This window comes from Python bivittatus, unplaced genomic scaffold, assembly GCF_059951505.1.
Source record: "Python bivittatus isolate LINGU-HERP-01145 unplaced genomic scaffold, Pbiv_v1 ctg000020_np1212, whole genome shotgun sequence".
NCBI lineage: Eukaryota > Metazoa > Chordata > Lepidosauria > Squamata > Pythonidae > Python > Python bivittatus.
Window position 1 is genome coordinate 10661466 of NW_028277030.1, and position 23154 is coordinate 10684619.

Sequence of the window (23154 nt, forward strand, 5' to 3'; positions counted from 1 at the left end):
ATTTAGCTCAATACAGATTTGAGGAACCTATGATTCTCCAGGTATTGAAAACAACAGCCACCAATATTCTTGGGAAAGTTTCAGAATATACAGAATATGCTTTCCAGATCCATCCTTTATATATTTAGAGTCGTACCTGAAACATAATAAAACGAAAACTCCTTTCTCTTATATAAGTAATGAAATTCTGTGTTTATATTCCTGTAATCTAGTCCATTAACAATGCCATCACCCCACCCATATTTAGAACTTCTATCTTTGCATGACTAAATTACTGGCAAGTTTCTTATTGGTTCTTCATTAGAGAAAAAAGTCCACATATTTCCAAAGATGGCCTTGTGATTGGAAAACATCATCAAGAAAAATGACCCTTGGGTATTGAGTTTTAATATACTTCCACTTAAGCATAGTGCATAAAATAACAGGATGCTAATAAACCAGCAAGACAGCTGGGCAGAACAAATTAACAAATTCATCAATTGAGTACATGACTATTCCCAAAGGACTAAAGGCAAAGGGTCGTAATATTGTAAACTGAAACCATGCTGTGCATTCCAATGGAAAGCTAAGGAAGTCATTTTTGCATTTTAATAGAACCCAGTTAACAGAATTCATGAGCTGTTATGGTAAACAGAATTTTCAATGTACTGCATCAGCGTGAGGCTGACTACATTCACTTAACCAAGGATGAAGTTTTCAAGGATTATAAAAATGGTCTTCTTTACCTAGATACCTCATTCAAAATTCAGATTTATATCACAAGTTGTCTATCTGAATGGAATATACCGCCCATCTTCCCTTAAGCTCTCAGAGCAGAGAGATAAGGGGGTAAGATTATGTCATGCCCCTTTGTACAGGGTTTTACATGACTTCCACCCAACCCTTGAAATACCGAGGACCCAGTAAGCTGATTAGTGCTCCCTCTGACCAACCAGGGCCCAAAATATGGCATTCAAACACTGTCCTTCTTCCACATTCATGTATTTATTTCATGCTGGGTGTATTTGTCCAGTGATTTCTCAAAATAAAATAAAATAATAAAACCAGAACTTTAACATAGCAAACAGAAAACTGCTTTAGTTGCAATTCAGATCAGATCAGCTCTTGGACACTGCCAATATCATGGGACCACAAAAGTCTGAAGCTGGCTTTGAATGGACCCAGAATTCTCATGTGGAGATATGGCAATGTCTGTGAGGTACTAAATAACAATTATGCACTTTTTAAAAAGCATATTTGCCCCTCCAAACAAGAAGGTTCCTACCTAGAACTTTACATTTTGAAAGATCCAAACAAGAAGAAAGAGAGATGAAGAGGAAAATAAATTCAAGACAGCTATAAAACTTAAAATGGCCAGCTGGAATGGAAAAAGTAATGAAGTGATTTCTGTGATTTCCAAATTAAAACAAATCAAAACTCCCTTGGAAAAAGAAAAGTAATATATAAGCAAGAAAGATGTGCTTTTATTGTTGTTTTTAATGTGTGCACTGTTTTAACCATAAGATTAAAATTGTAAAATGTACTCCCCCATATGACGAATACATTCATTTCCTGATCTCTTTCAATGCATCTCTGGCATCTTTTCTGAAATACACAAAAATTTAATTGGATCTGACCTGGCATGTATAGTTACTAATATATATTTAATTAAAGATTTAATCTAAGTCTTCCATTTCATCCTCTCTCTCCACCTCCTTTAACTCATCCCTTTATAAAGCATCTGTTTATAAAGCATTATTTGTCTAATTATCCAACCCAATCTTCAAACTGAGATTTCTTCCCCCACACCTGAAACACAGAGTGCCAGGAAAGGTTGAAATTTCACAACTGGACATGGACCTTAGTCTTTTTTTTTTTTTCCTTATATACATATACTATAGCATGAGTTTTCAAAATGAGCAGCAGTCAGGTGACTGTACTTTACAAAGAAATGCATTTTCCCTGCTCTCAAATGATTTTTTAGCCTGCCTCTATCAGCCATGTTAATTAGATAGATTTAGAGAGCTGAAAATATTACCAGTTCATGCATAAACAAAGTGTCACACATTGACTCAGCTACAATTCCCTTTGTGACTTCTATAAATATTTATAGTCACTTGGTAAATTAAAGAAACCTTTTCAAAAAGAAAGAAAACAAAACTCTGGGAAATAATCGATATTTCCACAAGCCTCTCACTGGGTTGAGTACAGATATATGGAGTCAATACGAGCAAAGATTTTGAGAGGAGTTTTCACCCCATTCAACTAAAGTGATTGATAGTGCGCACTTACTCAATCTTTTAAAATTCAGAAGAAGTGGTTATGCTGGAGACTTCTGGATGACTGAAAAGACTAAGGATTTTTTATTTTTTATTTTTTTTTGGCACTGCAGCCTTCAGCTGCTTGCTTCTTATGTACAAACCAATTGGAAATGAAGCCAGTGTAAGAAATGCCTTTCTGAATTTCAACCCCTGTCTCTCCTTGACCAAAGTGATGGCCAGTCTTCTGTCTTAGATGGCATTTAATGTGGCCCTCAATGGGTGGATTGTCCTGTTTCTTTTCCCCTCCTATCAATACTGGAAGAGCTTCAAGAATCTGTTATTATAACCTATATTAGAGGTCTAGTACTTTTTGTGGTTTTCTGTTTCCTGATCTGGCCTGTCTTGAAAAGCAGACACACGGCAGGCAGCCTAGCAGCCTCCAGACTGAAACAGCCATTGAACACAAAGAGCAGAGCCTGGTGGGATGGGGTGGGGTGGGGGCTGCCACTTGTTCCAAATGAAAAACAAATGAAGTGCACCACATGATCCTCCTTGTGTTGTGTCTGCAAAGGGGCGGGGGGGGGGGAATGCTACTTTTGATGTGGAGCCACAAAATCTGGGTGGAGGTCACCTTCCTGGCAGGCTAACCACAATGTTATCTATTCCTATCCTCCTGAAACAGTAAGTGGCCCTTCCCCTTAGATGGGGCAAATGAGAAGTGGGGCTCAGCCCTATGTCTTCCTAATGCACTCTCAGAGATCCCCCTTTGATATTATTAAGAAATTAGAAATTTCAGGTTCTGGGTGAGGATCTATGGCATACTAGATGTCTCCAAAGTAGCGGAGATGGCACAGTGGAGTGAACACCAACCAGTGGTGATTTCTGACTGTCAAAAGTCTTTCCGGATAAAAGAGAGAATGAGAGATCACCCACCTGTGCCCCAGACAGCTGCTCCTTGGGAGGAGACTGAGGGATGGAAGTCTTGCAGTCTTCTTGGGTTGGGGTCACAGAAGAAACAGCTCGCTAGCACTAGCCACGCAGCCTTTTAAAGGACATTAAGCATGACCAATCCTCACTTTCTTAATCACTTTGGGATATAATCAATTTACAGTTGAAAAGAGGTCTTTGAAAACAGCGGGACAAAGAAAACTTCTCAGTGAGTCAGCCTTCCTTCCAAATTACAGAAAGTAAAATAAAGAGGAAAATAATACTTTTAAAAACTTCAGAACAGCAGCAAAGAACTTAATCAAGATTTTGTCTAAGAAAGTTATAAATAGACAAAGAGGATGGCATTAATTTGAAAGAAAGATTTTGGCACACTTTACATACTTTGATTTTTATAAAATGATGTACCGTTGGTATATGACTTCAGAAAAATTGTCTAGAATGTATAAAGGCACTTCAAATTTATGTTGGAAATATGGACAATATGAAGGGTCACTTTATCATGCCTGGTGGACTTGTAAAGCCAGACATTTTTGGGTTCAAATACATATAATGATACAAAGAATTTTAAGCATCAACATTCAACCGAAACCAGAACTTTTCTTGCTGGGATTAATGGACAGTCAGTTAGAAAAGAGCCATGGAAGATTATTTTTATATATGATTACTGCTGTGAGACTATTATATGCACAAAAATGGAAGGACTCTGAAATACCCACAATGGAGGAATGGTTGGTGAAGATGACAGAACTAGCAGAGATGGCAAAATTAATTTGTTTGATTAGAGAAAGATCAGTAACTACATCTATTAGTGACTGGAAAACTCTTATGGACTTTTTGCTGAAAAAAGAGAAAATGAATTTGGGATTTATGGGTTTGAAGATTAGAAAGGGTAGCTTATGGAAAGAAGGAAATTATGATGTAACCTTAGAGAAAGAGGATAAAATATAAATGTATCTTTAACTACTGTCAAGAAAATTGGAAGCTACTTTTTTATAAACTTCCTTTCCTTTCCTTTCCTTTCCTTTCCTTTCCTTTCCTTTCCTTTCCTTTCCTTTCCTTTCCTTTCCTTTCCTTTCCTTTCCTTTCCTTTCCTTTCCTTTCCTTTCCTTTCCTCTTTTGCCTTTTCTATTTCTTTTTCTATATTTCTTTTTCCCTTTTTTTATTACTTTATTTTTCTTTAATTCAGGATTTGTACTTGCTTGAAGTGTGTGTGTGCGAACACACATACACACACACACTCACTACTGTGCTGAAATTTATACTAATCTGAATGTAAAGAAATTTTGCATATGACCTAATGTAAATAAAAAATATGTAAGCATAGTCTTTATCTCCTTACCCCCTTTTTCTTACCTTCTCTCTCCCCCCACCCCTCAAACATTTGTGTTCATTAGTTCTTCCATTTTTTTATGTTATACGTGCAGATCTTTATTCATACAACCAACTGGCCTTTGTTCTACCCAAGGCTGCACTCCTCATACATCTCCCAAAACTGCTCCAGAGCAGAATTTTTGGGGAGGTTATTGGGAATTAGAGTAGAACAAGCTCAATACAACAGTGATATTGTCAAGTTTCATGACTATTTTATGTATTTTGCCCTATTAAATTTTCACTATTATTTTCTGAAATTCAATTTCAAATTAATATTTGATAATGATGATGATGATATGCTCTTCCTCTCATAATAAAATATAATCATGAAAGGCCAACATAACTTTTTGCCCACTGACTATTCAATGAAAACAGGCTAGTTCTGAGCACTCCCCCCCCCCATATGTATCTGATTACTTGTGGTTGTGCATTTTTACTAAATTTGAAAATTGATGCGGAAATGGTCTGAAATGAAACATAGTCCAGAAAATGAGCAAAACTGAAATAGACATCATCGCCAGTCTCTAGGGCTGGTGATGCGGTCTACTTCGCAAAATGACCATTTTCCTTGTGATGGGCTGACAGTGCAGCAGTAAAGATAATGCTTGATAAGATGCATTTTATCTGAACTGAAATTATACTCATTATTTTAAACTTGCTCTTATAGAGAGGTAAATTAGCATTCCCAAGTTCACTGCCATTTGGTATTCTGTTTTTGAGGGATGTATTTCCTCTTTCTTAGTCATGCTAAGGGGAACTGAGGCACATCAATCTTAAAATGGAGAATGCAGCAATGCTTTTTTTAAAAAATCCTGAATGTATCCCTTTTACCATAGCCATGATTTCCAATTTCTCATGCTACTTTCATCCCTTCCTATTTCATCTGTACATAATTCCTTCCACTTCACTGTCTTCTAATAGCCCATATTTCCTCTTGAAATATACTCTGAATAATAACATGTTGTCCTCTAAGCATCAGTCTGAAATATCTATAGATGTTGCAGTATTACATCCCTCATCGAAAATCAACCGAAACCTTTTCTGAGATTTTCCTGGGTCTGCTATAATTAACTCCCACACAATGGGTGTGTTTCAATATGCATACCTTTCTGAAATGTTTCTTATCAAAGCCAACAATTACTTATATGTAGCAAGCAGAAAACATGGGAAACCCATTGCTACAGTGAAATGCATTTCCAATTCACCCAGGCTAGCTTAAAAGGCCTGTTCTTATTGCCTAGCGGAAAGTATCTACTATGTGATGGTGGCTATGCTACTGCAAGGGATCCACTCATTCTATGCATGAAAAGGTGTAAGAAATTGTAAGGCAAAGAAATTTAAGGCATGAGATAAGAGAAGGAATAGGTAACATAACTAAAATTAGTTTGCATCAACACCATTCAGTATAACTCTCCATACCTTTCTGTCCTTGCAAACATTGTTACCTATCTTTCACATTTATATAAAAAGTCATCCACTTTTTTCTGTTCTTTAAACTTATCACCTCTTTCTTCTTGAGGACCTTCTCAGCTCTATCCAGCCACTGCCTTCTTGGTCGCTCCCTGAATTCCAACCCATTCATTCTTTATCTATTTATTTTGCAATTCAATCCCTGTTCCTTCTCTTTATAGGACCAAACCACCAAACATACTTCTTTCTTGCTGGTCACTCATTTCAGTTCCCATTCATTCAGCAACCATTCATGCGTAAGCCATCTCTTCTTGTTTTTCCCATTCCCACTGCATTCAGCTTACCTATTCTCCTGGTACACAAAGCTCTTACTTCCATATAACAATGTGGGCAGAAACATGCTCTCATACACACCCATCTCCACATCTTTCAGCACACATTCATTTCTCAGAACAGACCACATACTGCCCGCTATTTTTTACCAGTGATTACATGTCTTAAAAATTCTCAATTCATTTTCCCATCTTTAGTCAACACTCTACCAAAAGTACAGTGATTCAGCTACTTACTTTTTTCATTTATGTTTGTCAATTGTACCTGTCAAACACAAGTATCTTGGCTTCAGAGGTCTCCTCTTTATTTCATTATACAAGCTATCCAACATTTGCTGAAAATCATGCAGGTTTTCAACCAATAGCATGGTGCCACCATACAAGTCTCTAAAATACTCCTTTCAGTGTTTCCTAATGTCAGTTTCATCCCGCATCATTGCATCAGTGCTAGAGGCTGTAAAACAATATTTTAACTCCATCAGAATCACTCCTCATTTTATATGCTTCTTTTAATCTTAATACGTAGTTCTTTGCTTTCTTTGACTACATTCTGTGAATATTACCTATCTTCCTCCAATCCTCATGTTTTGAGGCAATCCTTTTCTTATATGCATTTTCCCCATCCACGGCTCCTTCCAGTTCATCATTCCACCAAGCATATTTTTTCATACTTCCTATTAGCATACTTCCCCATACAACTATGGCATTCTGTATTGTGATTCTTTTCAATCGGTTCCAAGCAGTGTCCACATTGTGTTTCTCTATGCCCATTTTCCATTCATTCTGTTGGGAGATAAAACTAATTTTAAGGACTCTGCCTTCTCCTCCTCCAATAATTTTACTTTCATTCGAGTTTCTTTCACATTTTTCCTTTTCTTCTATGACAACTTTCCATTTTTGGGATTACCAAAAAATTATATGTCCTAAATTCAGAGCCTCTCATCATCCTTGCATCCTTCCTTTATTCTCTCAATTTTTCATTACAAACAATCAACACAATAATACATTTGAATTTGCCATGTGTACATATGAATGGATTTATGCTTAAATTACATATTCCAAACAAACAAGCAGATTCTTTCTAAGCAGTCACCAATCACCATTCTGATTCATTCTTTGATCTCTGAATGACCTAATCACTTTTTTGTATCCTCTTATATCTTTCCACCCTTCATATCACCTCACAGAATGCATCTTTCCCTGGATCAACTTCATTCAGACTATTGCACAGTTTTCCCCCAACTCATCCAGTTTTCCAAAAATTTCCATTATCACCATTCATTGGAATGTGACATACAGTATCATGAACCTATTCATCTCTACTTTCATATGTACTCACAACAACTTAAATTGATACTTTCCAACATGCACTGTATCTCTTTCATTTGTAGTTAATCTTACATTTTCACTTCCCTGTATGTATTCATCACTCCGCTCCACAAGATCAGATGATCCTTATTCAGATCTATTATATCCTACCTTTTTCTCTTAATTCCACAGATGCACAACCTATCGTTCTTTCATTTATTTGATTCATAAATGGAAGTACTTTACCATTTTCTTCTCTTACATTCCAAGTTGCAATATTCCATATGCCATTGTCATCACAAGATGGGTCTGATTCTATTGATCTCTGCTACTGAAGTCAAGGGAGGCTTCCACATAATTCTTTTTAATAAAATTGAGAAAGTATTGAGTAGACTACTAACATGCAGTAACATGCAGTATTTCTTGTTAACAATAAGGACAGTACCAGTCTGTTTTGGTACATTTTGGCCAGTATGTCATATGCCATGAGCACAATCCAAGCCCAGTTGTACCCCAAATCTGATTATCCTATTCTGTACAAACTAGGATGTTGAATATAGAAACTACCTGGTAAACCATGTTGTCCACATGCCTCCAACTCAGGTACATGCTGGGTTGTGGCACATCTTTTTTTTTTCTAATAACTTTATTAAACTTTTAAACCAGAAAGATAAAAACTAACAAGAACTAATATTTAAGATAAAAGAAAGAAGATAGAAAATGAAAGAGAGAATAAATCCAAAAGTGCAGAAAGAAGAGAAAGAAAATACAGTATAAAGAAATGACGTTCAATTTTCTTTTACAACAATTATAGGTATAAATTTAAATTGAACTCTTGCTCTAGGGTTACAACATAACTTTCATGTTTTCTGTCAACTAATATTTTTTCTAATCATCAAACTCATATATCATAATTTCATTTTTTTTTCCTGTTTCATGCAAAAAGTCCAAAAGGGCTTTCCAGTTGGCACTGCAATTTATCTACAGGCTTTTCAGTGTTGATCCTATTTCATTTTCCCATCTGGCTTTTGGATTTCTATACATCCTGTCATTTCCTAACAAAACCTGGGAATAAACTTGGAGGCTATTTGTTTTTCCAATTTTTTCCAGAATCAGACGTTGATTTTGGTATGGTACTTAACCTGCTAATTAATATTCAAATAATAGTATTTGAGGAAAGATAGCTTGTGATAATAGATTCTTGAAATTCACCAGTTCTGTTTTTTTTTAATGTATTCTTTTGCACTAGTTTTCAATTGATCCTCCTCAGATTTCTTTATTGTTTACAGCCAAATACCCTGATTGTGCACACAGAAAATATGAAGAATGTTCTTAGAATGCAGAGAAATGTTTCCTCTCTTTCTTTTTGTTTCAGTTCAGTGCTTTCATGTCACAGAGACAATAGAGAATTCATATGATAAAAAAAAAAAAATCAAGTTCAACTAGATGAGAAAGAGTGACCCCAGAAGGTATATTCCTAGCAGTAAATTCCTGGCCTGAGATTAAAAAGATTTGTTCAATAATGTCGTTGCTTACAGATTCAGCACTGGATCAATTTCCTCAAACCTGGGGAAAAAGCAATTGTTTGTTGCCTGCAGTGTTAGGTTCAATACATTTTTTTAAAAAGGTAACTGAGGGGAGACAACAATATGGGTTTGGGCAAAATTAGTGGGTTTTCCTTTACCTCTTCAAAGATCCTCAGTTTTAAATGGACAAGATATTTACATTTCCCATTGTGCAATATAAATGCAAATGAAAAACAAGAAGCTTTTTTACACAGCTTAGCTCTGGAAGGTGAGATGTGGAATAAAGTACTAAAGAAATACTAGCTTAGATGTAACAATCTCTCTCCTCATTCACTGCTTTTAGTCCTCAGATTACTTTCCCCTCAGCTAGTCTGAGTAACAGCCTAGCTAAAGTAGCGTCTACTTCTGTAGAGAAAAAACAACAGCAGATTCATCCCTCATTCATGTTTTAAGTGGTAACCCTCAGTATCCATTTTCAGGTGGACCGAAAAGCTCTGCGTCCTTACCAAGTTTCATTGGTGACAAAGGAAGCCCCGCATGAAAGGGATCCAAGATAATTACATTGCTCTAAAGTTGTTTTCAGATACTTACTGTCGCCAAGTATTGAGTATGGTGGCTGCTTCCTTAGCCTGTTTCAGCACTTTGAGGGTAAGTTACCTAACCAGATGCCCAAACAGGGATTGCTCTGTACCTGGAATAAATGTCTTCATTGACCGAGTGCCATCACTGGGAAATAGATTGTGCCCTACCAATAAATAAGATAGACCTCCAAAATTTTATCTGGTCTAAATGTGCTAATTGTGATTATGGAAGTTGTCCAATAGATTTGGATAGCCACCTCAGCTATTTATTTGTTTTTGTTTGTTTATCAGATTTATATATTGCCTTTCCTCCAGATGTTCAGCAAGACTTACATGGAGATCTCTCTTCGTTTTATTCCTACAGCAACAACCTTGTGAGATGGATTGGGCTGAGAGAGATTGACCCAAAGCCACACAGTAAGTTTTGGTCACTAATGGTGGAGCTGAACCCAAATCCCCCCTAGTCCCAGCAAACACTTTAACCACTACATCACACCAGAGAGTTTGGTGTAAGCAAACCTGAATACAAAATTGAATTGTTGCAGCAGAAATAGTGTGCAGAAGATGATTGTGAGTATGGATAGGATGATATTTTAAATATTGGGAATATTGGAGAGGTTCATCTGTAACGAAACCTTAATTTCAGGTACAGTGAAATTGACCAGAGCATTAATACTGACTATAGTAGGAGGGAAAAAATACATTCTAACCCTTTCGCAGAGGAGGGAGAAATCCAGTTGTTCTTCCATATGTTACTTGACCCACCCACAAACTACTTATCAGTTATTTAGACTGCTTTGAGACTGAAACCATCCAATGGCCACAATCATCTTGGGCAATACTTCACTCGGTAAAGATTTCAGGTTTAAATTGCTTATAAATACAACATGCTGGGTTTAACTTCATGAAGAAGAGAAAGAACTGGGAATCAAATAGATTGGGCCAATACATTTAGGTCAGGACTACAAAATGGTAAATTCAGCTTAGGTACACATCTCTTGTGGTTCATTTCTCTCTTGCTTCATTCATCAGCTTAATGGCAGTGCTAAACAGAAAGCCAGTCTCTCACTGCATCCAATGCTAAAAGAAAGATTACAGTCAATATTGAGCTTCATATTAGTGCAAGCAAAGACAATTTTGAAAGTATTGTGAGGAGTTAAGATCATACCATTGTCCTCTTCTTATAATTATAACAATTATTTATCTTAGGGCAAGTTAGTCTGAATTTTTGACTATTTTAGGATTTGAGCTAAAAAACTATTATAGAGTAATTGTAAAATGCATATTGAATATACATACCTCTTTAAAAATATTTTTCCCCCCATCCTTGGGGAGCTATTTTAGGATATTTATTTATTTATTGTATTTATGTAGCCGCCCATCTTACACAAAGTGTCTCAAAGGATATAAACAGTTGGAAAAAATAAGTAAACAAGAGCAGTCTTTGCCATCCAGAAAATGTATTGTGCTCTGGGAGAACAGCAGCAGTCCCTCTCCACTGGCTGCAGAAATACAAGGGGTCCTAGTTTTTATTCTTTACATGGGGACTTTGCCCACTGGCCTACTAAGCTAGCAATCTCTGATGACAACATTTTCTATATTTGGCAGGTGCTCAGCTTCTTTTTTTGAAACCAAGGGAGGACTCTGTACATCCAAAAGAGGTGAGCCAAATATAACTCTCAGTGTTCCTGGGAGCAAATTGCTCCTCAAGGAGTGACTGAAGAGGTGTCCACCAGAAGGAGATCTTTAACCGTTGCATCAAAACCACAGAAGAGACCTTCCTATCAACTGACTAGGAGTGATATCTGAGCTCTCATAAAATTAGGGGGGCTATGAAGAAAGATTGAAGGAACTGGGTATGTTTAGCTTTAAGAGAGGCTTAAGGAGATTTAACAGCACTCTTCAAATACCTGAAAAGATGTTACACAGAAGAAGGTCAAGACTTGTCACCTCTCATTCCAGAATGCAAGAAATGAAATTATGTTCTATCAATGAGATAGAATGAGAGCAGTTTGACAGTGGAATTAATTACCCAGGGATGTGATGGGCTCCACTTCACTGGATATGTTCAAGAGAAGGCTAGACAACCTTCTATCAGGGATGCTTTAATCTGGAACCTTCACTAAACTGGAGATTGAACTCTGTGGTTTTATGACACCTTCCAAGTCTACTTTCCCCAATCTCTCCCAATGCATTATCAGAAAAATTAGACCAGCCTTTCCGAAGGGATATTTTAGATGTGGTAGCCCACAATTTTCAGAATTCCTGCCTAGCATGACGATAGACTGGGAATTTGGAGAATTAGAATCCCAAGTTTTGAATATTTTTCTAGAAAACAACAAAGATTTCCTTCAACTTTCTGGAAGAAACTCCTCTGAACCTCACCAAGCTTAACCTATAAATATGTCATAAACCATGATTTCCAAAACACAATGTCTGGGTTCACACAGTGCTCAAAGGCAAAAACTAAAGCAAGAGGACTAGGCTTCAACAGGATTTATGAATCCAGTTGCTGCATTGCAAGGATGGAGGATCTAGCATAATTCCTTCAGCTGATGAATTTTCTGAGCATCCCTGAACCTCCTATCAGGATCTGTGGAACAATAAATGGCATTTTAGGAAGAAATTTGCCCCACAAAGCTTGAATCCATTTTAAAGACTACAGATAGAATATGTCACTAAGAGCCATTAGAATTAACTTAAGAGAATCTACCATGTGAGTGTTGGGGATGGATGGGGGAAGAGTGACACTGAATCAGCAGCACTCTACGAGTAACAAAATTCTCTTAATTTCCTTATGAAAGCATTGTGCTATCTCAACATAATTAATGAGACAATGTAACACATTTTAATTTGATAAGAATGCTAACTGTAAACGTTATTCCATGGTGTTAAGCAAGAGTTTTTGCTATACAGGCCAATTAGGCTGTTCTGCTTCTAAATTTGCTTCCCTCTTTCTTATTTATTATTCATTTCAATTACTTTGCTGTTTAATTCTCTTTTTATGTGACTGCCCCAGTGCACAATTTGAATACTATGCAGTGCTGGGTAAGTATAAGATTTCCAACTCATCAGTGTGAATTGGCTACCCTTGTTGGATCTGTCACTTTACTAGCATTTAAAACTAAAATTGCAAGCCCGCTGGTCTAGAGGGTCCTGGGTGTCTGCCCAATGTTCCAACTCTGGTAGCAGCACTGAACGCATTAGGAACTAAACTAAATCATTGTTCAGCATTCTGAGACTGAGTTCAGTTTCCTCATTGACAATTGTTCACTCACAGTTCCTTTTTGAGACTGCCCACAGGCTGGAGGCTTTCACTGCTGTTTAAATTAATTGCAGTTTAGAGAGTCAGCTGAAGCCAAAACTATGATCTATCATATATGGCTAATGAAAACTAGTCTTGCTCATAAATTGTGGTTTGAAGGTGGGTTGTTTCCATTATTTACAGCTAAGATTAATCATAGTCAATTTACAGGATAGCACTAGACTGCATAATTACTACTATCTGGCTTCTCTACATTTGACCTTGTTATATTAACTGAACCAAATTCAGGATTGGTTCATTTAGAAGTTTTAATTTCAATTCACATTTCATTTTATTTTAATAGATAGAGACAGATCTATCTCTACATGGAAATAAAATAGGCTGCCCTTAGCTCAACAGGGCCCCAGATCAGTGTCATATGTTTGCTTAGTGTACTTCTTGGCCTGGTTCTTCCAGCTGAATGATGGCCTTTGTCAAGTTAAATTTCTGAATTAGAAGTCTTTTCTGTTTAATGGCAAGTATGCCAGCCAATCATTTAATGGCAAGGAAGGTATATTGTATTGAAGCGGGGTTGGGGGGGGGCATATTTTCTTATTTGAAATACAATTCCGTTCTTGGCTGAATCTAACTTATGATTTTCAGGCACAATTATGCTCATAGATCAATACATGGAAGAGGAAATCTGAACTGGAATTGCACCTCACAGTCCCATCAGATTTGTATCTACTTGAGATCCTGCCTGTGCAGGTGCCTGGATGTACATGGAGGGTGATCACGTCAAGTATGCCTGAAAAGGCAAATGATACAGATCACATAAAATATTTAGTCTGTCATGAATACGTTGAGCCCCTGAGCCTTAATATGTAAAGATTGAGCAGGAATAACAGGCACAGTCCCAACACATTTATCTGTACTTGCTTTGCCCATCTGCATAAGACGCATACCTCTGCCTGTGGGATTTTTTTTTTTTTTTAGTACATGGGTTTCTTCCAGATAATCTGGATCATGAATAATCTTTGACTTTCAAAAATATTTCTTATTGTGTCTTATTCCTTGGTGATTGCCTGACAGATTTTGTTTTCCATGACAACATCATAAATATCCTTTAAACGTATTTACTATAGTTAACACCTGTGGGCTTGCAGTTATTTAACAATGCAGAACAGAAGACTTCTCCATGGGACTCTATATTGGAGCCATCTTAACTTGAAAAGTGTGTGATGAAACCATGCCTCTATGTGTTTTCTATTTGCTAAGAAGGTGAGGGCTGTTTTGAGGAAAAATATTGCCTTTCTTTCCTGAAATCAGTTTCCAACGTTGGTGTTGATTGACGAAATGTACATGCTATCACTTAAATTAGAACCACCAATCCAGGCTGTAGAAATCCAGATGGCCATCCGATGGCAGAAACAGGATGCAGAGAAGTTGCTCTATACACTTATCTAGTGGATCACCTGCAGTTTTGCAACCCAGATCTGATAGCCCCGAACTTCAATATTTCAGAACACTGACAAAATGAAAAGAAAGGCAAGAAGAACTGGGTTATGGGAGTTATTTACACAATACCTTAATATTCATAGATTGCTTAGCATTTTGTTTATTCTAATTATTCTCTTATGGATAGTTCCATCTCTCCATCTTATTTTAGTCTCATTCAATCCATGCATATAGATTCAGAGCACCTACCTGTTATGTTATCATTTTTACTATTATATGAACTTCCAGTTCTTTCAGGAGGAGAGGGATGGTAATTTGTGGGAAATCAAGACTTCAATTTGATTTTACTAAACTACCCGGAGGAAAAATCCTTTACTTCTTTACTATAGATCTTCTTCTTCAAACAACCTCTGGGGAGCTCATTGTTACTAACATAATGAGCTCCCTAGCGGTTGTTTGAAGGAGAGGACCAAACTGTGAAACCATATGTAAGTGATGCCATAAACAACTGCATTTGGGCAATGAATATTTATATTTGGTCAAAATCTGGAATGGTGCAAAATGAGTGCCTTCATAACATGACGTCATTCTTGGAAAGTTTTGCATGAGAACAATATTTATCTAAACATAATTTCATTTCAGTCATAATTTCATTCATTTCATTTCATTTCATTCAAGCATCTGCCTCAACAGAAGTGCTTTACAAACCTTTCTCCAACCTGGTCCCTTCTAAAAAGATGTTAGGATTACAATTAATACTCAGAATTCTCAGTCAGCCATTCCAGCAACCACACTGGCAGGGAATGTGGGGGGTTTCAGCCTAACACAACTGGAAGGCACGCATTTCAAGGTGGCTGACTTACAGAACATTTCTGGCCCAAATAGGTAGAATCCAATGAAATGTACTGTGTAGTTAGCACTTAACCTATAATTCAGTATATTATAATCTGCTGGCTTCTAGCTGTGACTAATTTTGGAACACAGAGAGATTTAAAGACCCAGCCTGCTCTGAAATGCTGCTTAAAAGGCAGATTTAGAGCTTTGTGAGAGAAGCTAATGAAAAATCAGAGGAAATGTGTGGCCACAGGGGATCTCTGGTCAACAAGAGATCGAGAGAAGAAACTACATCAGACAAATGATCATTAAAACTTTCATTGCACTATTGCAAGGCAAAAGAGATGTGGCATTCCCATTCCTCTCCCCTTCTCTTTTCTCTTTTTGATGTTTGGTTTTTGTTTGTGTTTTTAAAAAAATTAAATTGTGGCAGGGAAATTAATGCACAAGCTCTAAGGCTGATATATCCCTTTCCTTCATTTCAGGGGTATTTTAGGGAAATTGTTGGGCTTTAGGTCTAGAGAACTTACAGCAGCTATGTATGCCATAGGCATACAGTAGAAGTTACGATGATGTTCCATGTTTCATGAGTTCATTCTGTAAATGACACAAATTATGTCATTTATCTCAGTTACAACTGATGCAGATTACAATGTTTGATGATTTGTACAACAGTCTCATGATGCTAGCAAGGTCACTTGCCCCCCTTGTCCCCTGCAGATGCTCATGCCTGATACATCCTTCAGATGCTCTTGTTTTGCTTTCTCTGACACTGGCAGGCCTTTCCGCTATCATTGTGAAGAGACTTTCAGGAACAGAACTCCCACTCCATTCATGGTGAGAGGGAACTCCAAGATCCTATGGCCCCTGATATCGGTTCCTCATGGCCCTTCAATGTTATATTTCAGTGTTTAGAAATGTTCTAATCTGATTCTGTGGCTTTCCTGGAAAAGAAGAGGAAGAGATGAATATGGAAAACCAAGGCATCACAAAACACAATTGTTCTGGAAGGGCATGGCAGCACATGGCTTGGAGGAACATAAAACTGCATTCTTGTTAAGAAACCTCTTTGGCCACCTGTGATCCTCAGGGTATTTTGTTTTGATTTCTTGTGGGACAGAAACACAAGCTGATATTTAGCTCTTTACTTTCAATAATGGTTTTCATTTACAATAAAAGGGTTAGAATAATCTCCTCCTGTCTCTTCCAATATAAAAGTTGTATTGCTCAATATTACACAGGCTGTAGTCCCATTGTGTCTCACTCACTACAAAAGTGTGAAAGTATGCATTTTCCACTCTCATTGATTTTCCATCTCAGCTTCAGCTTTGTTTTCTGCTTTTTGTTTTCCTTTAAGAACATATTGTATGCAGGTTAGGAATAGAATAGTCCTATGACCCTTTTGTATGCATGTATATATTTATGAGATTTATCCACCCCTCAATTTAAATGGACTCTAGGCAGCTACTTATTATTTATTTTATGCTTTTGTATTCCTCAACTATATGTAATAGAAACAAAAAGACAAAAAAGTCCACCTCTCAGTGCCCGTTGATCCAGTATAGATATGGCCACATTTTCTCAGCCTCAGTCTGATTTCAGTCTGCCTTTGAAAATCCATTACAAAAAGTAAAGTGGAATCATCTGAAGTTGATTTTAAAGGTCACTAAAGCATCTCCATCTGGGTTGAAACTCTACATTCTCATTAGGGATGAAGACAAAAAAAAGTGAATTCAAACTAGAGCTGTGCTAAAAGTCAGCTTAACATTTTCAGTACACTGAATTTTAGATGATTTTTCAGTGTTTCCAGTCGCAGGGAGATCTATCTATCATCTATCATCTATCTATCTGTCTGTCTGTCTGTCATCTCTCTCTCTCTCTCTCTCTCTCATCTTTTAATCAGTCATACACAGTGAGATTATAACCCCCATCCTGGATTTTGTAAGGCCAGGTTGTATTTCTGATTTTTTTTTTTTTCCAGTGAGTTCTGCATTGGGCCTACAACACTGCTTATGGCTGGGGTATATTTCACATCTTTGTCTAGTCCTTGCCTGGTCCTGGAGTGTGACATTGACTGATTAAGATGGTCTTGTTTCTACTGAATACAGGAACATAACTCTACATGGCAGATAGAAGCAAGATATAGGGCTTTGTTGTGCTTAGGACTGACTCCTTATTATATGGCTGTTTAGTGAAAAAGAAGCATGCATTGTTAGATTTTTTAAATATAATTTTTATTAAAGAGGTTTTTTACAAAGTTAAAAGGTAAACATGAACAAAATAGAAAAAAGTAAGTAAGAAAGTTAAAGAAAAAAGTAAAAACAATGGAAAGTGAAGAGAAAGAAAAAGAAAACAAAAAAATTCTTAAAGAAGCAATTTCTGATCTTCTTTATAGCAGTTATAGACTTACTTGAAACTGTTTCCCACCTTCTAAATTACAAAACATGATTCTCTTTTCCCCATATTCAACCCTTATTAATTGATAAATCCAGAAATCACCAGTTCATTTTTATCCATTTTCAGCAAAAAGTCCATAAAGGGTTTCCAGTCTTTTATAAAAGTAGTTGGAGTTCCTTTCCTAATCAAACAAGTCAATGCATTGTTAGAAATTGTTGATGTTATTCTGTGTTCCTACAACTTTTTTATGCTGTCAGTATCATAAAATATTTGTAACGTTTTATTTAAGAAATAAGGAATAAAGAGAGATGAAATGCTTAGCTGATATCAACAGGGAAATAACAAGCTAAGATTGAGAGGGCACTGTAGGAAGTACAGTGAAAAGCTTTGAAGGACAGGGGGAAGATCCACTGCCAAGGCAACAATCAAATAAACGAGGCTTGAGCACAGACTAAGAAAGTGGCTTATGAAAACAGCAGCCCCCCCCCCCCAATTCACATGAAGATAAAAAAAGGAGGAAGTGAAGCACATTCAGACTTGCAAGATTCTATTATTCTAGCTGTTCTAATAAAAGTAGCTTTAGGTCTACACAGTGTCGGTTTCTTAGTGTGGTTGACCTTATAGGGCTGACATAAATCTTGCAAGTCTAGTTGACTATTAGAAACTGCTTTGGACAGATGATTGTAGCTGGGGTGGGGGGATGTCACAAGACAGGGAATGATTAATAATCACTATCACTGTTGCATTTTTACTCTGATGGAAGGTCCTCATGGGATTTTCTATCTCAAGTGTAAACATGTTATCATCGTTGGTTATTGTGTAATTGGAAGAGGAGATAGTAGTGCCATTCACTGTTCTGTCTTATGCAGCAAACTTTTTTTAGACAAACATGGATGTGATATTTCAGGATAGAGGAAGATAGGTTTCACTACGGGAGTTCAGTAACCAAAACAGTTCAGGGAGAAGTGAAAACAAACCATATTTTCTCTGTGTGAAATCATCTCTTATAGCTAAAAAAGTATGTCCCTTGATCATGAGTTGTACAAAATGGAGATGGATTACTACCATTAGAGGAAAATGGCACCAAAGCTATTTCAGCAAAGATGACCAGGGAGGGAGGGTGTTAAAAGAAGAAAAACTTTCTGTTCCTGTCTGGAAGTGCAACTCCCCTCCCCTTCAAAAGGAGAACATCTGAATGTCTGCAACCCACTATAAACAGGCAAAACCATAACCCAGAGGGAGAATGGAACTGCAATGTTAGAGATGCACTTTCTGGCTACCATAATTTAATAATATCCAGCATCTTCTACTATTGCTTGCTTAATATAATAGAATGCCTCAATCAAGTCTTCAGGTCAAATCACAATGAAAGATTCGTTTTTAAGGCTGTGCAGTGTTTTGGATTCAGTTCCCAAAAGTCACTTTAGAGCACACAGGGACACAATGGCAGCACCTGTCCGCAACCCCTTAAAGCAGCCATGCCTTCTTGCAATCCTGATGAAAGAAGAGGCTGCTTTAAAGAATTGCAGACAAGTGCTATGCTTGTAGTCACTGAAACAACTTTTTGGAACTGAGTTTGAACCTTTGCATAGCTGTATTATGGGGAAATCAAAAGAAAAAAACAGAAAGGAATAAGAAATTGCAGGCATAAAGGGATGTTTCCTACTTCTGATGTTGTATGTAACATGTAAGAACACAGGGGCATCCTCAGCAATGTTTACTGGGTTCAAAATGCCCTGCCCCTTTTATGTGCATGCAATGTGTGCAATTGGCATTAAAAAGGGCCAGGGCTTTGATTGCTCAGTTGCACTCACCATTTGGAAACCAAGTGGGAGGAACCATCACGGTGGAGGACAACATAAGCTCTGGATTTGATCAAAGACCTCTTTAGTCCAGCATCCTATTTCCACAGCATTCAATCAAATGCTCTTTTTGAACCTCAAAGTAGGCCACGAGGGCAACACGCTTTTCAGTTTTGTCTCCCAGCAATTAAAATTGAATGGTTTCCTACTCCAATCTTGGAGGCAATATGTAGACATCATGATTAGTCATCACTTACTTTTCTCCTTTTAAAGTTATTCAGGTTAGTAGCATAACTTTTACAAGATGATAGTAAGAATGGATTACATTGAAGGGTCACTTACCCTGGGATCTTTCTGTAAGTGAAGTTGGTGCAGAAGACTTCTCCGCCTTCGACTTTTGGCCAAACCATTATGGAAAAAGTGGTACCCATCCTCTATAAAGGGAAGCTGAATAAAAAAAAAAAAATGACATTGGAATCTTTAGACTTACTGTTTGGGCTAGCCACATTGGCATAAATTACATTATATTTTCTGTTCATGGTAGTTAAACTTGCAGTTGTTAGAAGTATCTCAAATTACCTAATATATAAGGACAGAAGAAAGAAAACAAATGTTGGTAAGCTTACACTTACAAAAAATGAAAATTTATGGGAAAAAGTGAATTTTGTACATTTACAAAAATGTACAGTTTACAACAAAACATCTATACCTCTATAGATATACATAGCTAGGGCAACAAAGTAGTTTGCACCTACATAAAAGAGATAATCACTTGCTCAAGCTGAGCTAATTTCCTGGTAACTTCATGGAGACGTCCATATAATTTCTCAGCAATGATAGAGAACTAGTTTGTCATTGCCTTTGTTCCAGGTTATCTTATAGCCTTGGAATTTCTGGCATTTTTCTATCCAATTCCTAACCAGGTCCAATCCTATTTAGTTCTTTCAGGGACCACCTAAGGTTGGCTTGGTATTGTCATCTCCATCTCCATAATAAATCATTTTTGCTTTCATAATTGTGTATATTTGCTTATGATCTAAAAGTTGAAGGGGAAAATAAGAGTAAGCAAGGGACAATACACGATCAATAAAATTGCGCATACTTCAGAGTCATAGTAAAGGCTAGTCAGATAACAATTGTAATTACAAAGCTATAGGAGGGCTTTATATGGCAACACTCTTCAGCAAATCTAGAGGGCACTAGTTTGGGGAAAGCTTCTATACAGTTATGCTGGTATAAGTGACACTCTGGTGACCAAAAAAACCTCAGTCAACAGCTTAGGTGTCTGTGCAAGCCACAATGAGGTCCCATCTACCATGTCATCATGCCATCATTAATTATCCCCCAGATGGCATCATTTGTATCTTCTCCATGCCATGATGCATGTGGTGCCACTTGGCTTCCTTCATCCACTGTGAGGATACCCATGATAGACAGGTGACTCTTTTCTAGCCCTGCCCTTTTCTATCCATCTCTGTGCACCTAGTAGCTCTGCTTCCAGAATGTCACATTGGAGGGCTGGTGTGCATTCCTGCCATGCAAACATTACCAAGAACCACTTTACCAGTTGAACATCTGGGCTGATTCAGGAATGCCACATGTTAAGTCATTATCCATGGATAGCAAGGCTTCTCCTTATTGTATTACTGATGCTTGTAAGATCAGCCCATTAGTTAGCAACTGCTGCTTCTTTCTATAATTGAACTTGAAACTGCTGCTACTAAGTGGAATCCTTAGACTATCATTTCAGCAATCAGCTGCCAATGTAGATGGATGGTTCCTTACTGGTTGCCCTGGAAGAGGCCATCAGGGAGGGATGAAGTAAATCTGTATCACTTCTATTTCTCCCACCCGGTGACTTCTTAAAAAGTAATTGTGTACAGGGAGGCAGAGAGGAGAGAAGTCCTAGGCTGCCAAACTTGGGAAGTCACTACGTTAGAAAAATAAATCTGTGAATTTGCCTTGAGAAACTGCAGCAGAGAAAATCAGCACAAATTAATGGAATAAGAATGGGGGAGGGTAGATTGCATAAGGATGTGGGAATAGAGAATAGATAGATTATATATTTTTATTGCTAAACAATAGAATACCTGTATTAAAAAGTACTGGCTTCTTAAAAGAAAAGAACACTTAAGACAACTGCAACAGGCACCCATGGTTTAAATGGAAGGGGATGACATGAGGCATGAGAAACTGAACAAAAAGGAGAAATCCATGGGGCAGGGAGCAGCCCTCAGTCTAAGCTGCTCCAAGTTTCCTAGCTCAGCGAGACTCAGTCCCACTGAAGGGTATCCATGTTCCCACTTTTATTTCAACAACCAGTTTAGGTTTCCTCTCTTAAAGATCTAAATCATTCTGAAGGCCAGGTTTGAATGAACCCCATTTTATCAATCCCACAGTCCCTATATAGGCTATAAATGTGTTGCATATAAATCTTCCTATGCTATTGGTGGTTTATATATTCCTCCGTAGTATTTGTTAGATAGGATTAATATGCGGGTCCTGGGAGGTATCTCATGTTTTACAGCTCCAGTAGAGCAAGGTCTGCTTGGCATGCATCTGAAATTTTGTTTTTTCATTCTACTTATCACACCCAGCAAGATGCCTTTGAAAACTGGACCCTCAAATTATTCCTTACAGTTCCTTCCTGGCTGATAAGCATAAGCAGGGACATTACATAATAAGAGGCTAGAAGAATAACCCATCACATTCTCTGCATTGCTGGTACCCTGAAGAAACCTCCTGATATCTAACTGGGAGGCATAAGATACGTATATTCTCTCTCAGGATGGATTCCATGCATCTAATCTAGGGGGTTTTAGTCCATACCATTTTCTACCAGCTACCTCCTCTTGCCACCGCCCCCCCCCCCCCGCCCTCTCCAAACTCTGACTCCCAGAATGCCAAGCTTGACTTTTGAACAAGCAAGTAAGACTTTATGGACTAACTTCATCATAGTGGGTTGGCCACAAGTTAGAGAAAGCAGATTAATGCCTCAAAGGAAAAAAAAAATGGGGGGGGAGCAGTTTTTAGGCTGCAGAAAGCTCTCACATGTTTTTGTTTGGTTCTACTTTTAGTGTTTTTTGTTCCTCAGTTTTGCTTACAGAGCTATCTCTCCAGAGATTGGGATGCAACCTTCAGTAATGAAATGGCCCATATCACTCAAATATTTACAGAATTGCTGGGCAGGTCTGCATACTGTAACATTCATGTTTGTGGAGCACAACCCAGCATGAACGGTAGCTATCCTTGCTTCTCAAAAAGATGACATTGAGTGTTTACAGACATGCCTCACGTCAGAAATTATGAGATCAATTGCCAGTGAGACAATTCTGCTTCAAGCTAGATTTCTGAGATTCTTTGCTTCCTGACTTGATAGGGGTAAGTACTGGATCAAGAAAGAAAGCTTTAAACTCCTTAATAGTCAAAAATTACCTCATGGCAACTACATTGATTGAGAACTTACAAATAAATGTTGAGGAAATGCTCAGGTAAGTAGCTGGTATACTTTTCTTTCCCCACCAAACTAGAGATGATGTAATCTAAGTCATGTTTTTAGAAAGTAGGGGAGGGAAGCACTTTGAGATGAGAAGGGTCAAAAGGAAAGAGGGTGAGGTTGGAGTTTTTTTATTTCTGTTTTCCAGAAACATCTGGGAATAACGGACTCTCTCCGTAGAATTGCTTCTATTCAGACACCCGTATT

At 37.5% G+C, this 23154-nt stretch overlaps 1 protein-coding gene across 1 annotated transcript in view; it reads right to left on the reverse strand.

Moving 5' to 3' along the window:
* PCSK2 (proprotein convertase subtilisin/kexin type 2) overlaps positions 1–23154 on the reverse strand; it is a 114912-nt gene that overhangs the window by 75245 nt on the left and 16513 nt on the right. The window contains exon 2 of the mRNA XM_007428284.4: positions 19794–19898. Coding sequence (XP_007428346.1) covers positions 19794–19898 — 105 coding nt within the window. The remainder of the gene's footprint in view (positions 1–19793; positions 19899–23154) is intronic.